The sequence below is a fragment of the Ranitomeya imitator genome, chromosome 5, assembly GCF_032444005.1.
Source record: "Ranitomeya imitator isolate aRanImi1 chromosome 5, aRanImi1.pri, whole genome shotgun sequence".
NCBI lineage: Eukaryota > Metazoa > Chordata > Amphibia > Anura > Dendrobatidae > Ranitomeya > Ranitomeya imitator.
Window position 1 is genome coordinate 353,797,891 of NC_091286.1, and position 20,358 is coordinate 353,818,248.

At 45.3% G+C, this 20,358-nt stretch overlaps 2 protein-coding genes and 1 long non-coding RNA gene across 4 annotated transcripts in view; 1 reads left to right on the plus strand and 2 right to left on the minus strand.

Annotated features, from left to right (window-relative positions):
- Window positions 1-20,358, minus strand: part of MEI4 (meiotic double-stranded break formation protein 4) — a 410,518-nt gene that overhangs the window by 358,228 nt on the left and 31,932 nt on the right. For both annotated transcript variants that reach the window (XM_069726499.1, XM_069726498.1), the window contains one exon: window positions 10,287-10,523. In XM_069726499.1, the coding sequence (XP_069582600.1) occupies window positions 10,287-10,518 (232 nt within the window). In that variant the 5' untranslated portion in view covers window positions 10,519-10,523. The remainder of the gene's footprint in view (window positions 1-10,286; window positions 10,524-20,358) is intronic.
- Window positions 1-20,358, plus strand: part of LOC138637664 (uncharacterized) — a 176,037-nt gene that overhangs the window by 22,111 nt on the left and 133,568 nt on the right. The window lies entirely within an intron of this gene.
- Window positions 3,976-9,759, minus strand: LOC138637662 (uncharacterized). The gene is made up of 2 exons (XM_069726497.1): window positions 9,301-9,759; window positions 3,976-4,827 (listed from the first exon to the last, which is right to left on the minus strand). The coding sequence occupies exons 1-2, from the start codon at window positions 9,648-9,650 to the stop codon at window positions 3,996-3,998; spliced, it is 1,182 nt and encodes a 393-aa protein (XP_069582598.1). The 5' UTR covers window positions 9,651-9,759; the 3' UTR covers window positions 3,976-3,995.

Consider the following 20,358-nt stretch of genomic DNA (forward strand, 5'->3'; position numbering starts at 1 on the left):
GGGAAGCCTTGTCTTTCCTTAACTTGGGGGTACCCTTGAAGGTAGGGAGGCCCAAGTCACCGACCTGTCCCTGTCTCCTGTTAAACCCTGAAATAAACCCCCAACCCCCACCCCAGGAGGTGAACAGTGTAAACAGCACCACAAAGCAAATAAACAGGAATGAACAATATGAGAGTGAGGGGAACAAGATACCAAAAGGTGAACGCACAAACTACAAAGGGACAAAGAAACAATAACACCACAGCTTTCTCTGCTGCAATGCACCGCACAGCAGAGTAAGGCACCAGGAATAAGTATTAAGCTGTAGAACAACAGCACTCAGCAAGCTCCTATTCCAGCAAGGTTGGTATCCAAAGGACCTGTATAACCAACAGTCAGCTGAAGCACCGGGTGACCTTATAAAGGATGGTGGGAGTGGTCACAAACATCAGCTGACCCAGCAGCAATGCAATGCAATAACACCAGCGGCCACCGGGGGGAGAAAACTGCATTAACCCCCAATGACCAGAAAGGAAAAAAGGCTTAAAACTGAGGGAACCAACTCCTCCCACCAGCATGGGTTTGTCCGCCTGCCCAGGTGTGTCCTCCTCCCTAGCAAGGACTATAGGGGGCACATTTGGTGTATGCCTCTCCCTCAAGCGTCTATCCATCCGGATGGCAAGGGACATGGCGGCCTCCAACGACCTGGGGGCTGCGTACTGCACCAGAGTATCTCGCAACCTAGGGGACAGACCCTGCACAAAATGGCTCCTAAGGGCAGGGTCATTCCACTGTGTGCCAGTGGCCCACCTCCTGAACTCTGATCAGTACTACTCAGCCGGCCGACCCCCCTGCTTGATCTTACGGAGTCGGGATTCCGCCAGAGAGACGCCATCTGGATCACCATACACCAGTGCCAGAGCCATAAAAAACTCATCTACTGACCGTAGAGATGGTGAACCGGTCGGCAGGGAGAAGGCCCAGGATTGGGGATCACCCGTAAGAAGGGAAACAATGATACCCACCCGTTGTTCCTCACTCCCTGATGAACGAGGGCGGAGCCTGAAGTACAACTTGCAGGCCTCCTTAAAAAACAAAAATGTATCTCTCCCTCCAGAGAACCTGTCTGGGAGAGATATCTTGGGTTCAGGTTGAGCCTGTACCTGAGCCGAGGCACAAAACCCCAACAATTGCTGCAGCTGCTGCACCACCTCACCACGCAGCACCTCACATTCGTCGGTGAGAGTCTGTAGCAATTTAGAAAAGGCCTGCATCTGGGCCATGGCTCACCAGAAAAAAAAAGGAATGGTTGGTTATAATGTCACGAGGCAAAAATAGGAAAACAGGAGATGAGTAATCTGGGCCCTTGAACTGCCCCTCAGGCTAGGGGAAGCCCTGTCTTTCCTTAACTTGTGGGTACCCTTGAAGGTAGGGAGGCCCGAGTCACCAACCTGTCCCTGTCTCCTGTTAAACCCTGAACTAAACCCCCAACCCCCACCCCAGGAGGTGAACAGTGTAAACAGCACCACAAAGCAAATAAACAAGAATAAACAATATGAGAGTGAGGGGAACACGATACCAAAAGGTGAATGCACAAACTACAAAGGGACAAAGAAACAATAACACTACAGCTTTCTCTGCTGCAATGCACCGCACAGCAAAGTAAGGCACAAGGAATAAGTATTAAGCTGTAGAACAACAGCACTCAGCAAGCTCCTATTCCAGCCAGGTTGGTATTCAAAGGACCTGTATAACCAACAGTCAGCAGAAGCAACAGGTGACATTATAAAGGATGGTGGGAGTGGTCACAAACATCAGCTGACCCAGCAGCAATGCAATAACACCAGCGGCCCCCAGGGGGAGAAAACTGCATTAACCCCCAATGACCAGAAAGGAAAAAGGTTTAAATCTAAGGGAAACCAGATCTGCCACAGATCCAAACATGGATCGTGACACCTTAAATGGAAGACATTTGGGACCACAAGAAGTCTTCCTAGACCTGGCCATCCAGCCAAACTGAGCAATCGTGGGAGAAGAGCCTTGGTGAGAGCGGTAAAGAAGAACCCCAAGATCACTGTGGCTGAGCTCCAAAGATGCAGTAGGGAGATGGGAGAAAGTTCCACAAAGTCAACTATCACTACAGCCCTCCACCAGTCGAGCCTTTATGGCAGAGTGGCCCGATGGAAGCTTCTCCCTAGTGCAAGACATCTCTTGTATCTCTTGTCGCATCCTCTCGTACAGACTCAGGGATGCGGAAGGGGTTTTGTCGCAGGGGGGTCTGATCCTGGGTCTCAACCTTGTTTTGTGCCAGGCGAGTGTACCCTGGTCTCCCCGAAAACATCCTCTGTCGCTGCCTCAACAAGTCCTCCGCCTGCTGTCTCTCCCGGGGGCCTAGGTCTTCACCCAAGTGTACCTGGTCCCTTGTTTTAGATGGAGTCCTTTCCCTTAAGACATCCAGCAAGGGAAGTCCGGCTAAATCCTCTGCTTCAGGTGCACAGATGGCCACTACCTCTTCAGGGCGCTCCCGGTAGGGCTTTAGCATATTCACGTGGAACATGCGGATAACCCGTAGCCCCCGATGCCGTGTCAGCTTCGCCTTGGTAGCAGGGTACAGCAGCCCGGCTGAAGGTAGCTGTTCCCGCCTTTGGCCACTGGGTATGCTGAGTCCGGTTGGGACATTGTCTTTGCAGGTGGCCCAGCTGACGGCAGGTGTGGCATCGCGCCCCAGGGGTACTGTGTTAGGCCGGGTTTCTAGCTGGTCCCCCTACAATCTTCGGTGGTTTGGGGCCCTCCAGGTCCATGGGCAGACCCCTAGTGACCATCTTTGATCCGGACAACTGAGGCCTCCTGGCATCATGATGTTCATCGGCCAGACGAGCGGCTTCCTCACGAGTCGTTGGCCGCCTGTCCCGAAGCCATTCCTGTGTCTGGGGGGTTTGTCCATTAAAGAATCGTTCTAACAAGATGAGCTGGAGGATATCCTCCTTAGTGGTTGCTTGGCTCCCTTGTACCCACTGCAGCAGTGACCGCCGTAATTTACAGGCCCATTCAGCGTGGGTATCGGTTATTAGTTTTATAAGTCCGCTGAACTTTTGGCGGTATGCCTCTGGTGTCAGCGCATACCGGGCCAAGATCACTTCTTTGATCCGCTCATAGTCCATACAGTCCTCATCAGGTACTGTGCGATAGGCGTCCGCTGCCCAGCCTGTCAGCTTGCTGGCCAGAATCTGAACCTGTTCCTCCGGCTTCACTTGATGAAGGGCACACTGCCGCTCAAAGTCCTGCAGAAAGCCATCAATGTCTTCCTCTGCCTCCCCCAACTGTCAGAAGGCATTATACTGGATCTTTTTGTGGCTTACTGTTGAAGGTACCTGGTCGAAGGCCAGAGCTCCCCCTGCTCGCTGACTCTCCTCTCTCCGCTCTACCATCTCCATCTTGGCCAGCTCCATTTGGTCCGCTCTGCCATCTCCATCTTGGCTAGCTCTATCCTGGTCTGCTCGGCCATCTTTTCCTTCAGATCAGTACGCACATCAGCCATCACCTCTCGTATGATCTCTACTGCAGGGTTTGGGCCATAGAACGCCAGTCTGTTCTTTATCTCCCTCTGGAATTCAGTCTCCTCTACGTTCACATTGGGGGGCGCTGCACTGTCGTGTTCCATGATGGCTGCTATCATATCCGCTTTTGTTTTGTTGCTGGCGATCAACCCGCAGGCTTCCACCAGATCTTTTAATGTAGTCCTCTTTAACTTCTGGTAGTTGTTTTCCATTCATTCCTTTCCTCCTCTAGAAGGGGTATCATACCCCGCTGTCTGCCACCAGTGTAACGGGGTCTACCAAGCTGGGGTACCTCTTTCAGTACCACCCCGTGTTTCAGGAGGTCCACACTGCTTTGGCTGGAGACTGAATGAAGGACGCTGGCTGGAATCGCTTGGTTACATGGGCGCATATAAAAGATCACTGCTTCTCCACGTATTTCCAGTCTGACAGAACTTTATTCACAGGACACAGTATATATCACACAGATACAGAGGGCAGGCCAATAGAAAAGCGGCAGGCCAGACATACATTACAATAGCCGCAGGTGGCCGGAGCCTGACGATATTTACTGTGGGATTTACAAAGGTGGGGGGAGGACAAAAGGGGAATATCGTGTCCCCTCTGCCCAGGGGCGCAGCCTGTGGGCTGATGCATTAGGGACATGCATCTCACATGGAACCTATTATACATACACATAACTGCACAACATATTTTGGGTGCTGAGTGGTTCCGTAACACGTAACAGTTATAAATCCTTTTAGTGTGGTTCAAGTCCCGACTGGAATATGGCTTCAGTAGGTTTTCACACATCTGGAAGGCCTCATCCCCAACCATAACAAATGGCATCGGTGGGCCTTGAGTGTTGGGGAGAGGTCGTGGCAGTGGAAAATTAAAATTTCTTCCATACACACATCGGCCCATATCCGAGTTCTTGAAAGTCTGTGAGTCATTGCCACGGCCAAAAGCTCCAATGTCCATGGCGATAAATTGACAGTCCGCATCTGCTATTGCTATGAGCACAACTGAAAAATATTTTTTGTAGTTGAAGTACTCCGATCCAGTTCTGGTGGGTTTGATAATGCGTATGTGCTTTCCATCCACCGCTCTCAAACAGTTGGGGAAATCACACACACTCCAGAATTTTTCTGCAATTTCAATCCACATGTCCTCCGTGGGTAGGGGTATAAACTCATCCCGGAGAACATTCCACAAAGCCCGGCAGGTGTCCGCAACTATTCCAGATAGGGTGGAAATTCCAAGCCCATACTGAAAGTGGAGGGATGATAAGCTCTCTCCGGTTGCCAGAAATCTGAAATAAAAAAAAATAAATAAAATTACAATCAATTCCATTTATGGTTGTGTTTAGCTAAAGACATAAAGGAAAATACAAATAATACAGGGATTCAAGCTTGAGGAGGCTAATTTGCATATTCCAGGTGCCTTCTGGGAAAAGCGAAGTCTCCCTAAGCTAGAAGATCGTTGGGTACAGCCGGGACCAGCTGCTTGGAAAGCATCACCAAACCGCGCGCCTTACGGCGCGCAAATTTTTGCCTGTAGGATATTATTGCAAGAGAGCTTGGCTGAGTAGATTACACAAGAAGGAAAACACACAGCAAGTCAGCAGGATCTAGGAGCAACATGGCAGATGTGACAACCTACATGGTGAGCTGCAGCATGTGCTACATGTTCACAGATCGACCAGAAGAAGAATCAAATTTCACCTGTCAGAAGTGTAGACTAGTGGCCCTTTTAGAAGAAAAGGTGCGGGGTCTGGAAGAAAGAATAGAAACTTTGAAACTCATCAAAGAGAATGAAGACTTTCTAGACAGAACAGAAGCATCTCTACTGGTCACAGAAGGTGAAAAAAGTGTCAGAGAACCTCCAAAAGCAGATGAGTGGAAGCATGTGACCAAAAGAAGCAAGAAGACCATGGAGAAATCACCAACCACACAACTGAAGAACCGATATCAAATCTTTGTAGAGGATGAAGATGGCACACCTAAGGATGAAGCAATACCAGCAAGCAAAAAAGAAAAGGGCACACAGCAACAAGTGACAGCAAAAAGTACAGCCAAGAAGCAACGAAGAGTGGTGGTGGTGGGAGACTCACTACTGAGAGGCACAGAAGCAGCCATCTGCAGACCGGACATAACTGCAAGAGAAGTATGCTGCCTTCCAGGTGCGATGATCAAGGATGTGACCGATAGGATACCAAAGCTCTTCAGCTCCAAGGACGTCCACCCATTTCTTCTGATACATGTTGGCACCAATGACACGGCAAGGAAGGACCTACCGACAATCTGCAAGGACTTTGAAGAGTTGGGGAAGAAAGTAAAGGAACTGGATGCACAGGTAGTTTTTTCTTCTATCCTTCCAGTAGACGGGCATGGCACCAGGAGATGGAACAGGATCCTTGATGCAAACAACTGGCTAAGACGATGGTGCAGACAACAAGGATTCGGATTCCTGGACCACGGTGTGAATTACTTGTACGATGGACTCCTCGCCAGAGACGGACTACACCTCAACAAACCTGGGAAACACACATTCGCCAGAAGACTCTCTACACTCATCAGGAGGGCGTTAAACTAGAAGAAGAGGGGACGGGAAGAAAAACATTAGACTTGAACAAAGAAGACCCAGGAAAACATACTCAGATGGGAGGTAAGAACATTTCTAAAACAATCCACAGCGAGGAGATTGGAACAAAACAAAATCCTCTAAACTGCATGCTCGCAAACGCCAGAAGCCTGACAAACAAGATGGAAGTACTAGAAGCAGAAATATCTACAGGTAACTTTGACATAGTGGGAATAACCGAGACATGGTTAGATGAAAGCTATGACTGGGCAGTTAACTTACAGGGTTACAGTCTGTTTAGAAAGGATCGTAAAAATCGGAGAGGAGGAGGGGTTTGTCTCTATGTAAAGTCTTGTCTAAAGTCCACTTTAAGGGAGGATATTAGCGAAGGAAATGAGGATGTCGAGTCCATATGGGTCGAAATTCATGGAGGGAAAAATGGTAACAAAATTCTCATTGGGGTCTGTTACAAACCCCCAAATATAACAGAAACCATGGAAAGTCTACTTCTAAAGCAGATAGATGAAGCTACAACCCATAATGAGGTCCTGGTTATGGGGGACTTTAACTACCCGGATATTAACTGGGAAACAGAAACCTGTGAAACCCATAAAGGCAACAGGTTTCTGCTAATAACCAAGAAAAATTATCTTTCACAATTGGTGCAGAATCCAACCAGAGGAGCAGCACTTTTAGACCTAATACTATCTAATAGACCTGACAGAATAATAAATCTGCAGGTGGTTGGGCATCTAGGAAATAGCGACCACAATATTGTGCAGTTTCACCTGTCTTTCACTAGGGGGACTTGTCAGGGAGTCACAAAAACACTGAACTTTAGGAAGGCAAAGTTTGACCAGCTTAGAGATGCCCTTAATCTGGTAGACTGGGACAATATCCTCAGAAATAAGAATACAGATAATAAATGGGAAATGTTTAAGAACATCCTAAATAGGCAGTGTAAGCGGTTTATACCTTGTGGGAATAAAAGGACTAGAAATAGGAAAAACCCAATGTGGCTAAACAAAGAAGTAAGACAGGCAATTAACAGTAAAAAGAAAGCATTTGCACTACTAAAGCAGGATGGCACCATTGAAGCTCTAAAAAACTATAGGGAGAAAAATACTTTATCTAAAAAACTAATTAAAGCTGCCAAAAAGGAAACAGAGAAGCACATTGCTAAGGAGAGTAAAACTAATCCCAAACTGTTCTTCAACTATATCAATAGTAAAAGAATAAAAACTGAAAATGTAGGCCCCTTAAAAAATAGTGAGGAAAGAATGGTTGTAGATGACGAGGAAAAAGCTAACATATTAAACACCTTCTTCTCCACAGTATTCACGGTGGAAAATGAAATGCTAGGTGAAATCCCAAGAAACACTGAAAACCCTATATTAAGGGTCACCAATCTAACCCAAGAAGAGGTGCGAAACTGGCTAAATAAGATCAAAATAGATAAATCTCCGGGTCCGGATGGCATACACCCACGAGTACTAAGAGAACTAAGTAATGTAATAGATAAACCATTATTTCTTATTTTTAGGGACTCTATAGTGACGGGGTCTGTTCCGCAGGACTGGCGCATAGCAAATGTGGTGCCAATATTCAAAAAGGGCTCTAAAAGTGAACCTGGAAATTATAGGCCAGTAAGTCTAACCTCTATTGTTGGTAAAATATTTGAAGGGTTTCTGAGGGATGTTATTCTGGATTATCTCAATGAGAATAACTGTTTAACTCCATATCAGCATGGGTTTATGAGAAATCGCTCCTGTCAAACCAATCTAATCAGTTTTTATGAAGAGGTAAGCTATAGGCTGGACCACGGTGAGTCATTGGACGTGGTATATCTCGATTTTTCCAAAGCGTTTGATACCGTGCCGCACAAGAGGTTGGTACACAAAATGAGAATGCTTGGCCTGGGGGAAAATGTGTGTAAATGGGTTAGTAACTGGCTTAGTGACAGAAAGCAGAGGGTGGTTATAAATGGTATAGTCTCTAACTGGGTCGCTGTGACCAGTGGGCTACCGCAGGGGTCAGTATTGGGACCTGTTCTCTTCAACATATTCATTAATGATCTGGTAGAAGGTTTACACAGTAAAATATCGATATTTGCAGATGATACAAAACTATGTAAAGCAGTTAATACAAGAGAAGATAGTATTCTGCTACAGATGGATCTGGATAAGTTGGAAACTTGGGCTGAAAGGTGGCAGATGAGGTTTAACAATGATAAATGTAAGGTTATACACATGGGAAGAAGGAATCAATATCACCATTACACACTGAATGGGAAACCACTGGGTAAATCTGACAGGGAGAAGGACTTGGGGATCCTAGTTAATGATAAACTTACCTGGAGCAGCCAGTGCCAGGCAGCAGCTGCCAAGGCAAACAGGATCATGGGGTGCATTAAAAGAGGTCTGGATACACATGATGAGAGCATTATACTGCCTCTGTACAAATCCCTAGTTAGACCGCACATGGAGTACTGTGTCCAGTTTTGGGCACCGGTGCTCAGGAAGGATATAATGGAACTATGGATTATTGTACTTGTTTTCATTATGTATACCCCTCCTCACATGTAAAGCGCCATGGAATAAATGGCGCTATAACAATAAATAATAATAATAATAATAACTAGAGAGAGTACAAAGGAGGGCAACAAAATTAATAAAGGGGATGGGAGAACTACAATACCCAGATAGATTAGCGAAATTAGGATTATTTAGTCTAGAAAAAAGATGACTGAGGGGCGATGTAATAACCATGTATAAGTATATAAGGGGACAATACAAATATCTCGCTGAGGATCTGTTTATACCAAGGAAGGTGACGGGCACAAGGGGGCATTCTTTGCGTCTGGAGGAGAGAAGGTTTTTCCACCAACATAGAAGAGGATTCTTTACTGTTAGGGCAGTGAGAATCATCTGGAATTGCTTGCCTGAGGAGGTGGTGATGGCGAACTCAGTCGAGGGGTTCAAGAGAGGCCTGGATGTCTTCCTGGAGCAGAACAATATTGTATCATACAATTATTAGGTTCTGTAGAAGGACGTAGATCTGGGGATTTATTATGATGGAATATAGGCTGAACTGGATGGACAAATGTCTTTTTTCGGCCTTACTAACTATGTTACTATGTTACTATGTTACATGACAGACCAATAATAATTATGACTGGCATTTGTTTAGAATTATTACGTACCTTAATGTAACCAGGAGACGTTCCCCTGCTGGAATCGCTCTACGGAGCTGGGTGTCCTGTCTCCGGATGGCTCCTTGGACACAACCAAGCAAATCCCGGAAGGAGTCTTGAGACATCCTGGTATATTCTGGGAATTTGTCCGGGTTGACATTAAGCTCGCCATTTAGCGTGTGATAGGCTCCATGGCTCTCCCGGAGTTCAATAATGGGGTGTCTCCAAAAACGCCGACGCCGTATCCTTCTCTGTCGTTCTCTATTTCTTTGTTGCTCCCAAGCAAACGCACAGGCAAGAAACAGCTTGATGCTTAAATCCAGGTTAAAATAAAAGCTCTCCATGCGAAGATCCATCATGACACAGGATACAGTAGCAAACTGCGAAGATTTCAGTAGTCCAAGGGTCTATATATAGATATCCCATACTACACACGCACTGTAGTCCCATTGGCGTGTCTGTTTATCTAGATTTAGTTCCTGTTAAATTTATCACCATGCGTACAGAAAACGCAAACGCATACAAAATGCATGGAAAAGCATGAAACTGTTGCGTTTTTTTAAACACATGCGTTAACGTGTGCATCTAATAAATGCTGCGTTTGTATGCGTTTCAAAGCGGTTTTTCCTGCATTTGAGGTTGTGGATTAAACGCTGCGGATTCTAACGCAAATGTGAAACTAGCCTTATACAGCCAATATAAGGTTCTGTTATTACCAAAAGAACTTAATGTCAAAAATATATCAATAATGCTATGGTGTACTCAGAGATCTGTGCCCCCAGGTATCAGTAACTATTCTGCCACTGCTATGGACATCTGAAATAAGGGCATTGCGGTTTCCAACTTTTAATTAGCGGAATGTCAGACTGTGCCACCTTGACTCCAGTCACCCTGCCCTCACTGTGCCAAGCTGCTGAATATTCAATGTTAACATATTTCTAAACTATGACTGATTAAATAAACCATATAATTATCAGTGGCACTCGCATATTTACCATTTTCTAGTTCTTGTGAATTGTGAATCTTGTGTAATAGTAGTTCCTGACGCAAATGTAAAACTTCAGCTTCTAGTTCCTTCACCTTCCAGTGCACCTCCCGATCAGACACACTTTTAGCCAGTTCTTCAGTGTACTGCCTGCTACTCTTTCCTTCGGGTTTATTCCTTATAATAGCTATCGCCAAAGCCATTTTTGCTGTCATCTGAAGACTGCTTTGCATATCCATCATATGTTCTTGGAAAAGAAGACATACATCCTGTCAGAGCACATTTATCATCAATTTTCTAAATTATATATATATTATAATAATCAGCCAGTCACGGAATGCTTTCTTCAGTTGCTCCTCTTTTACTGTGTATAGCAGTGGAGCAATGATTTGACCCATTTGGTAAAAAATATATTATAATGTTCATCTGAGCTAGTAAATATCAAATAAAAATAAAATCAAAGAAACCATTGGTTACCATCCTGTGGCCCCTTTATTCTAATGATTAATCAATGTGGGTCTGGAGACAGACCTCAACCAATCACACATTAACCCCTTAAGGGCCTGCTGATTTTTATTTTTTCTACGTTCAGTTTTACTTTTTAATCATTAATTTTTATTGATACCATTTTGAGGGAGATACGATGTTTTGATCACTTTTGCTCACATTTTTTGGAGTTGTAGCGATTGAGAAAATGCAGTTCTGATGTTTCAATTTTTTGTTTTCGGCATTTACTGATCGGATTAATGAATTTTACATTTTCATGGATCCAACTTTTAAAGACATGGCAATCCCATATACAGTATGCTTGCTTTTAACCCCTTAAGCCCCGAGGGTGGTTTGCACGTTAATGACCGGGCCAATTTTTGCAATTCTGACCACTGTCCCTTTATGAGGTTATAACTCTGGAACGCTTCAACGGATCCCAGTGATTCTGACACGGTTTTCTCGGGACATATTGTACTTCATGATAATGGTAAAAATTCTTTGATAGTACCTGCGTTTATTTGTGAAAAAAACGGAAATTTAGCGAAAATTATGAAAATTTCGCAATTTTCCAACTTTGAATTTTTATGCAATTAAATCACAGAGATATGTCACACAAAATATTTAATAAGTAACATTTCCCACATGTTTACTTTACATCAGCACAATTTTGGAACCAAAATTTTTTTTTGTTAGGGAGTTATAAGGATTAAAAGTTGACCAGCAATTTCTCATTTTTACAACACCATTTTTTTTAGGGACCGCATCTCATTTGAAGTCATTTTGAGGGGTCTATATGATAGAAAATACCCAAGTGTGACACCATTCTAAAAACTGCACCCCTCAAGGTGCTCAAAACCATATTCAAGAAGTTTATTAACACTTCTGGTGCTTCACAGGAATTTTTGGAATGTTTAAATAAAAATGAACATTTAACTTTTTTTCACAAAACATTTACTTCAGCTCCAATTTGTTTTATTTTACCAAGGGTAACAGGAGAAAATGGACCCCAAAAGTTGTTGTACAATTTGTTCTGAGTACACAGATAACCCATATGTGGGAGTAAAACCACTGTTTGGGCGCATGAAAGAGCTCGGAAGCGAAGGAGTGCCGTTTGACTTTTCAATGCAAAATTTACAGGAATTGAGATGGGACACCATGTTGCGTTTGGAGAGCCACTGATGTGCCTAAACATTGAAACTCCCCACAAGTGACACCATTTTGGAAAGTAGACCCCCTAAGGAACTTATCTAGATGTGTGATGAGCACTTTGACCCACCAAGTGCTTCACAGAAGTTTATAATGCAGAACCGTAAAAATAAAAAATCATATTTTTTCACAAAAATTATCTTTTCGCCCCCAATTTCTTATTTTCCCAAGGGTAAGAGAAGAAATTGGACCCCAAAAGTTGTTGTACAATTTGTCCTGAGTACGCTGATACCCCATATGTGGGGATAAACCACTGTTTGGGCGAATGGGAGAGCTCGAAAGGGAAGGAGTGCCGTTTGACTTTTCAATGCAAAATTGACAGGAATTGAGATGGGACACCATGTTGCGTTTGGAGAGCCACTGATGTGCCTAAACATTGAAACCCCCCACAAGTGACCCCATTTTGGAAAGTAGACCCCCTAAGGAACTTATCTAGAGGTGTTTTGAGCGCTTTGACCCACCAAGGGCTTCACAGAAGTTTATAATGCAGAGCCGTAAAAATAAAACAAAAATTTTTTCCCACAAAAATTATTTTTTAGCCCCCAGTTTTGTATTTTCCTGAGGGTAAGAAGAGAAATTCGACCCCAAAAGTTGTTGTCCAATTTATCCTGAGTGCGCTGATACCCCATATGTGGGGGGCAACCACCGTTTGGCCGCATAGGAGGGCTCGGAAGGGAAGGAGCGCCATTTGGAATGCAGACTTAGATGGAATGGTCTGCAGGTGTCACATTGCGTTTGCAGAGCCCCTAATGTACCTAAACAGTAGAAACCCCCCACAAGTGACACCATTTTGGAAAGTAGACCCCCTAAGGAACTCATCTAGATGTGTTGTGAGAGCTTTGAACCCCCAAGTGTTTCACTACAGTTTGTAACGCAGAGCCGTGAAAATAAAAAAATAAAAATTTTCCCCCCAAAATTATTTTTTAGCCCCCAGTTTTGTATTTTGCCGAGGGTAAGAGGAGAAATTCGACCCCAAAAGTTGTTGTCCAATTTGTCCTGAGTGCGCTGATACCCCATATGTGGGGGGGAACCACTGTTTGGCCACATGGGAGGGCTCGGAACGGAAGGAGCGCCATTTGGAATGCAGACTTAGATGAAATGGTCTGCAGGTGTCACATTGCGTTTGCAGAGCCCCTAATGTACCTAAACAGTAGAAACCCCCAAGGGACCCCATATTAGAAACTAGACCCCCCAGGGAACTCATCTAGATGTGTTGTAAGAACTTTGAACCCCCAAGTGTTTCACTACAGTTTATAACGCAGAGCCTTGAAAATAAAAAATCTTTTTTTTCCCACAAAAAATATTTTTTAGCCCCCAATTTTGTATTTACCCAAGGGTAACAGGAGAAATTGGACCCCAAAAGTTGTTGTCCTATTTGTCCTGAGTACGCTGATACCCCATATGTTGGGGTAAACCCCTGTTTGGGCACACGGGAGAGCTCGGAAGGGAAGGAGCACTGTTTTACTTTTTCAACGCAGAATTGGCTGGAATTGAGATCAGACGCCATGTCGCGTTTGGAGAGCCCCTGATGTGCCTAAACAGTGGAAACCCCTCAATTATAACTGAAACCCTAATCCAAACACACCCCTAACCCTAGCCCTAACCCTAGCCCTGACCCTAGCCCTAACCCTAACCCTAGGACTAACCCTAACCCTAACCCTAGCCCTAACCCTAATGGGAAAATGGAAATAAATACATTTTTTTAATTTTTCCCTAACTAGGGGGGTGATGAAGGGGGGTTTGATTTACCTTTATAGCGGGTTTTTTAGCGGATTTTTATGATTGGCAGCCGTCACACACTGAAAGACGCTTTTTATTGCAAAAAATATTTTTTGCGTTACCACATTTTGAGAGCTATAATTTTTCCATATTTTGGTCCACAGAGTCATGTGAGGTCTTGTTTTTGCGTTGTTTTTTGCCTCGTTTTTTTTTTTCTTACGGTGTTTACTGAAGGGGTTAACTAGTGGGCCAGTTTTATAGGTCGGGTCGTTACGGACGCGGCGATACTAAATATGTGTACTTTTATTGTTTTTTTTATTATTTAGATAAAGAAATGTATTTATGGGAATAATATATATATTTCTTTTTCATTATTTAGGAATATTTTTTTTTATTTTTTTTACACATTTGGAAATTTTTTTTTTACTTTTTTACTTTGTCCCAGGAAAGGACAGTACAGATCGGTGATCTGCCAGTTTGCACAGCACTCTGACAGATCACCGATCTGTCTGAGAGCAGTGCAGCGTTACCAAGTGCCTGCTCTGAGCAGGCTCTTGGTAATCCACCTCCCTCCCTGCAGGACCCGGATGCCGCGGCCATCTTGGATCCGGGTCCAGCAAGGAGGAAGGAGGTAGGAGACCCTCGCAGCAACGCGATCACATCGCGTTGCTGCGGGGGGCTCAGGGAAGCCCGCAGGGAGCCCACTCCCTGCGCGATGATTCCCTATACCGCCGGCACATCGCGATCATGTTTGATCGCGGTGTGCCGGGGGTTATTGTGCCGGGGGCGGTCCGTGACCGCTCCTGGCACATAGTGCCGGATGTCAGCTGCGATAGGCAGCTGACACCCGGCCGCGATCGGCCACGTTCCCCCCGTGAGCGCGGCCGATCGCATATGACGGACTATCCCGTCGGTGGGAATTAAAGCCCACCCCACCTCGACGGGATAGTACGTCATATGGGATTAAGGGGTTAAAATTGTATTACTAACTTTATTTTTTTTCTATTTATTTTTTTTTTAATTTATCACATTTTATTTATTTTTTAACCCCTTAGTGACAGAGCCAATTTGGTACTTAATGACCGAGCCAATTTTTACAATTCTGACCACTGTCACTTTATGAGGTTATAACTCTGGAACGCTTCAACGGATCCCGCTGATTCTGAGATTGTTTTTTCGTGACATATTGTACTTCATGTTTGTGGTAACATTTCTTCGATATTACTTGCGATTATTTATGAAAAAACGGAAATATGGCGAAAATTTTTAAATTTTTGCAATTTTCAAACTTTGTATTTTTATGCCCTTAAATCAGAGAGATATGTCATGAAAAATACTAAATAAGTAACATTTCCCACATGTCTACTTTACATCAGCACAATTTTGGAACCAAATTTTTTTTTTGTTAGGGAGTTATAAGGGTTAAAAGTTGACCAGCAATTTCTCATTTTTACAACACCATTTTTTTTAGGGACCACATCACATTTGAAGTCATTTTGAGGGGTCTATATGATAGAAAATAACGAAGTGTGACACCATTCTAAAAACTACACCCCTCAAGGTTCTCAAAACCACATTCAAGAAGTTTATTAACCCTTTACGTGCTTCACAGGAACTGAAACAATGTGGAAGGAAAAAATGAACATTTAACTTTTTTTTGCAAACATCTTAATTCAGAACCATTTTTTTTATTTTCACATGTGTAAAAACAGAAATGTAACCATAAATTTTGTTATTCAATTTCTCCTGAATACCCCAATACCCCATATGTGGGGGTAAACCACTTTTTGGGCGCACCGCAGAACTTGGAAGTGAAGGAGCGCCGTTTGACTTTTTCAATGCAGAATTGGCTGGAATTGAGTTTGGACGCCATGTCGCGTTTGGAGAGCCCCTGATGTGCCTAAACAGTGGAAACTCCCCACAAGTGACACCATTTTGGAAACTAGACCCCTAAAGGAACATATCTAGATGTGTGGTGAGCACTTTGAACCCCCAAGTGCTTCACGGAAGTTTATAACGTAGAGCCGTGAAAATAAAAAATCGCTTTTGTTTACACAAAAATGATATTTTCGCCCACAAATTCTTATTTTCACAAGGGTAACAGGAGAAATTAGACCACAAAAGTTGTTGTGCGATTTCTCCTGAGTACGTCAATACCCAATATGTGGGGGTAAACCACTGTTTGGGCGCACCGCAGAGCTTGGAAGAGAAGGAGTGCCGTTTTACTTTTTCAATGTAGAATTGTCTGGAATTGAGATCGGACGCCATGTCGTGTTTGGAGAGCCCCTGATGTGCCTAAACAGTAGAAATCCCCCACAAGTGACCCCATTTTGGAAACTAGACCCCCCATGGAACTTATCTAGATGTGTGGTGAGAACTTTGAATGCCCAAGTGCTTCACAGAAGTTTAGAATGCAGAGTCGTGAAAATAAAAAATATTTTTTTTTTCCACAAAAAAGATATTGTGGCCCCCAAGTTTTTATTTTCACAAGGGTAACAGGAGAAATTGGACTGCAATAGTTGTTGTCCAATTTATCCCGAGTACGCTGATGTGCCATATGTGGGGGTAAACCACTGTTTGGGCGCACGGCAGAGCTCGGAAGGGAGGGAGCGCCGTTTTGGAATGCAGACTTTGATAGAATGGTCTGTGGGCGTTATGTTGCGATTGCAGAGCCCCTGATGTCCCTAAACAGTTGTAACCCCCCACAAGTGACCCCATTTTGTAAACTAGACCCCCAAGGAACTTATCTAGATGTGTGGTGAGAACTTTGAATGCCCAAGTGCTTCACAGAAGTTTAGAATGCAGAGTCGTGAAAATAAAAAATATTTTGTTTTCCACAAAAAAGATATTGTAGCCCCAAGTTTTTATTTTCACAAGGGTAACAGGAGAAATTGGACCCCAGAAGTTGTTGTCCAATTTATCCCGAGTACGCTGATGCCCGATATGTGGGGGTAACCCACTGTTTGGGCACACGGCAGAGCTCAGAAGGGAGGGAGCACCATTTGACTTTTTGAGCGCAAAATTGGCTGTCGTGTTTGGAGACCCCCTGATGTACCTAAACAGTGGAAACCCCTCAATTCTAGCTCCAACCCCAACCCCAACACACCCCTAACCCTAATCCCAACCTGATCCATAATCCTAATCACTAACCCTAACGATAATTACAACCCTTACCCCAAAACAACCCTAATGTCAACCCTAACCATAACCCTAATCAAAACCCTAAATCCAACACACCCCTAATCCTAATCTCAACCCTAACCTCAAACCTAACCCTAATCCCAATACACCCCTAATCACAACCCTAACCTTAACCCTAATCCCAAACCTAACCCTAATCCCAAGCGTAACCCTAATGCCAACCCTAACCCTAATACCAACCCTAATCCAAACCCTAACCCTAATCCCAACTCTAACCCTAACCTTAGCCCCAACCCTAGGCCTAACTTTAGCCCCAACCCTAACCCTAAGGCTACTTTCACACTTGCGTCGTTTGGCATCCGTCGCAATCCGTCCTTTTGGACAAGAATCGGATCCTGCAAATGTGCCCGCAGGATGCGTTTTTTGCCCATAGACTTGTATTGCATACGGATCGTGACGAATGGCCACACGTCGCGTCCGTCGTGCACTGGATCAGTGTTTTGGCGGACCGTCAGCACAAAAAAACGTTCAATGTAACGTTTTTTTGTACGTCGCATCCGCCATTTCTGACCGCGCATGCGTGGCCGTAACTCCGCCCCCTCCTCCCCAGGACATAGATTTTCAACGCATCCGCTGCCCAAACTACATCCGCTGCCCACGTTGTGCACAATTTTCACAACGTGCGTCGGTATGTCGGGCCGATGCATTGCGACGGCCCCATACCGACGTAAGTGTGAAAGAAGCCTAACCCTAAATTTAGCCCCAACCCTAACCCTAAATTTAGCCCCAACCCTAACCCTAAATTTAGCCCTAACCCTAACCCTAAATTTAGCCCCAACCCTAAATTTAGCCCTAGCCCTAACCCTAGCCCTAACCCTCGCCCTAACCCTAGCCCTAACCCTAGCCCTAACCCTAACCCTAGCCCTAACCCTAATTTTAGCCCCAACTGCTCTTCTCCTGCCGGCCGGCAGATGGAGACAGATGGCGAGCGCACTTCGCATGCGCCCGCCATTTTCTTTTGCCCAGAAGATGCCGGCGGCCAGGAGGAGCAGCAGGAGGATCCAGGGACAACGGTGAGTATGATAGGGTCCCCGAATCCCCCTATTTCTCTGTCCTCTGATGTGCGATCACATCAGAGGACAGAGAATTACACTTTGCTTTTTTTTTTTTTTTGCGGTCGCCGGTAAACAGTTAATTACCGGCGATCGCAAAACAGGGGTCGGTAAAATCGACCCCGATCATGCTCTTTGGGGTCTCGGCTACCCCCGGCAGCTGAGACCCCAAAGATTCTCCCGGGGCCAGCCGGCGGGCGCACTGCGCATGCACCCGCCATTTTGAAGATGGCGGCGCCCACCGGGAGCCACGAGGAGCACCAGGGGAGATAGGTGAGTATCGGGGGGCTATCTGGGACCCCCTTTCTCTGTCCTCTGATGTGCGATCACATCGGAGGACAGAGAAATTAAAAAGAGATCGCGTTTTTGTTTTTTTTGCGATCGCCGGTAAACGGTTAATTACCGGCGATCGCAAATGCGGGGTCGGTAAAAAAACCCCCGAATCATGTTCTCTGGGGTCTCGGCTACCCCCGGCAGCCGAGACCCCGGAGAAAATCCGACTCTGGGGGGCGCTATTCACTTTTTCCACAGCGCCATTAATTAACGGCGCTGTGCTTTAAGTACTCTTAGCGGCCGTCGCTAAGGGGTTAACCTCTGAATAAACAGGAATCAACATCCATAACTACGTAGATAACTGTTCACTATCAAACAACAACTTTCATTATTTGCTTTTTTTCCCTTTAAGGCCACTCGTGATGTCCACAGCTTTCCGATTGTCCAGCAACTGCAGTCTGTTAAAAGGCGTATCGGCGGTCGCTAAGGGGTTAAGTCCGTATAGAGATCTTGAACCTTCGACTGTCTGATCGCCTATAACATCCCCTTGTCCCTAAGAGATCAGACTCTTGCTTCATGGCTTACACATTTGAAAAAGATTCTTCTGACAAATATTAGAAACCGGCAACTTTTTAGCGTTGCAATATACTGCAATACAACTTCAAAGCATTGCAATATAAAGAAAGAGTCAGCCAGGATGGTCTTAATATGAGTGCCATGTTAGGCTAGCGCCACACTAGAGTTCGGCACGGCTTCCTTCAGCTCCGCCTACTTCTGCATGCATCCTGTGTACCCTATCTTTAACATTGGGTACGCAGGCCATGCGGATGTATGCGGGTGCCTCCGCATGCGTCATTTTGAAGCTGCGCCAACTGCAACAAAATCAAACATGCTGCGTTTGACACAGGTCAGCGCAGCGTTAAGACGATGCATGCGGAGGCATCTGCATACATCCGCATGGCCTGCGTACCAAATGTTAAAAATAGGGTACGCAGGACGCATGCAGACATAGGCGGAGCCATCCACAGCCCTGCCGAACGCTAGTGTGAAACTAGCCTTAGCAAGTAAGGGTGTGTTCAGCAGATGGTATTGATGCTACGGCAATACCCAGCACTGCTGCCGGCAGAAAGAAGGGCCCCTATTGTGTAGCAGTCAGATGTGTTAAAAACGGTTCCTGACTGGTGGATGTGGTAAGATGGGCCCCAGACAAGCTGATGTGGTAAGGACGGCTGATGCCCGGCTAATATGGTAAGGAGGACCCCTGGCAGACTAATATTGTAAGGTGGACCTTTGGCAGACTAATATGGTAAGGAGGACCAGAGGCAGACTAATGTGGTAAGAAGGACCCTTGTCAGACTAATATGGTAAGGAAGACCCCTGGTGGTATAATGTGGTAAGGAGGAACCCTGGCAGACTAATGTGGTAAGGAGGGCCCATGACAGATTGATGTGGTAAGAAGGGTCCCTGACAGGGTAATGTGGTAAAAAAGGACCCCTGGCAGACTAATATGGTAAGGATCACCTTTGGCAGACTAATATGGTAAGGTAGAACCCTTGCAGGCTAATGTGGTAAGGAGGACCCCTGGCAGACTAATGTGGTAAAGAGGACCCCTGGCAGACTAATGTGGTAAAGAGGACCGCTGGCAGGCTAATGTGGTAAGGAGGAACCCTGGCAGACTAATATGGAAAGGAGGACCCCTGGCAGACTAATGTGGTAAAGAGGACCCCTGGCAGACTAATGTGGTAAAGAGGACCGCTGGCAGGCTAATGTGGTAAGGAGGACCCCTGGCAGGCTAATATGGAAAGGAGGACCCCTGGCAGACTAATGTGGTAAGGAGGAACCCTGGCAGACTAATATGGTAAGTAGGACCCCTGGCAGAAAAATATGGTAAGGATCACCTTTGGCAGACTAATATGGTAAGGTAGAACCCTTGCTGGCTAATGTGGTAACGAGGACCCCTGGCAGACTAATGTGGTAAAGAGGAACCCTGGCAGACTAATGTGGTAAAGAGGACCGCTGGCAGGCTAATGTGGTAAGGACCCCTGGCAGGCTAATATGGTAAGTAGGACCCCTGGCAGGCTAATGTGGTTTGGAGGACCCCTGGCAGGCTAATATGGTAAGGAAGACCCCTGGCAGGCTAAT